This window comes from Eimeria mitis, genomic scaffold (genome assembly GCF_000499745.2).
Source record: "Eimeria mitis Houghton genomic scaffold, Emh_scaff3163, whole genome shotgun sequence".
Taxonomy (NCBI): Eukaryota; Apicomplexa; class Conoidasida; order Eucoccidiorida; family Eimeriidae; genus Eimeria; species Eimeria mitis.
In genome coordinates this window covers 4626-5790 of record NW_013571505.1, presented here as the reverse complement: position 1 = coordinate 5790, position 1165 = coordinate 4626, and the positions used below count along the sequence as shown (strand labels likewise).

The 1165-nt window shown below is 63.2% G+C and overlaps 1 protein-coding gene across 1 annotated transcript in view; it reads left to right on the top strand.

Annotated features, from left to right (window-relative positions):
- Positions 1–225: 225 nt before the first annotated feature.
- Positions 226–1165, top strand: part of EMH_0062810 (uncharacterized protein) — a gene marked incomplete at both ends in the record, with an annotated part of 5459 nt that continues 4519 nt past the window's right edge. Inside the window, 2 exons of the mRNA XM_013498075.1 lie at positions 226–689; positions 859–1165. Coding sequence (XP_013353529.1) covers positions 226–689; positions 859–1165 — 771 coding nt within the window. The remainder of the gene's footprint in view (positions 690–858) is intronic.

Genomic DNA, 1165 nt, shown 5'->3' with positions numbered 1-1165 from the left:
TTTTGTCCCTGCTGCTGATATATGCGGTCGCTTCCGGCGTTGACTTATCTGCTGATGCGGCAGCTGCTGCCGCTGCTGCTGCTAGGGGGTGACGCGACGTGCACCAGCCCCAGCTTCTCTCTGCATCTGCTGCTGCTCCTTCTGCTTGTGTTGCTGCTGTTGCTGTCGTTGTTGCAGTCTTCCGGCCCCCGCGATGGTAGCGGCGTTTCAGAACCTCACCCACCGATGCCTCCGGACAGAGGGGGTCCCAGGGGCCCCTTAGGGGCCCCTGGGTACGAGTACTTTGGGGGCCCCCGTGGGGGCCCTCTGGGGCCCCCCATGTACCCGATGCGCAGGTGTAGCGACAGCCCGGGGCCACCTTTGCTGCGCGTCTCCTACTATGGGAGGGGAGAAGAGAGGGAGGGGTACCTCGGGGGTATTGGTGATCCGCGGGGCCCACCCCCGCGTGTGCTGCAGCGGCGGTTGCCGCCAGAGCAGCTGCAGCAGATGCAGCAGATGCATGCGCAGCAGCAACAGCAGTACTATGCAGATATGCGGCGGTTTCCTCCGTCAAGTGGATGGAGGAGACGGAGGAGCTGCAGCAGCAGAGGCAGCAACAGCAGCAACAGCAGCTGCGGTGCCGATAGAGAGGGGCCCCCGGGGGGCCCCCTTTCTGGACGGGGATCGTTCATTGATAGGGAAAGGAAAGTGTGCGTTTGCATCTCATGCATTCGCTGCTGCTGCTGATATTGCTGCTGCTGCAGTAGAGGGAATGAGTTGCGTGTGCCAGATGCCGTGGCTGCTGCTGTTGTTGCTGTTGCTGCTGCAGCCGTCCCCAATCTGCTGCTATTTGTGCTGTGGTTGCTGCACCTGTTGCAGGAGCAGGAGCCGCAGTGTGAGCACAATCAGCGTCAATGAGGCATCGGACTCCTCCTGCAACGAAGGCAGCAGCTCGTACGAGCAGCAGCAGCAGCAGCAGCAGCAGCGGCGGTCGTGGCAGGAGCGTGCTTCTGGCACAGCAGCAGCAGCCAGCAGCAGCAGCAGGCCCTTGGAGGGGCCCTTCAGGAGGTCCTTCTCAAGGGGTAGCGGCGTCTCTGCCGTCTCCTCCCGCCGATCCCGATCCCGATCGCGATCCCGATCCCGTCGCCGTTGGCAGCAGCAGCAGCATCAGCAGCAGCATCAGCAG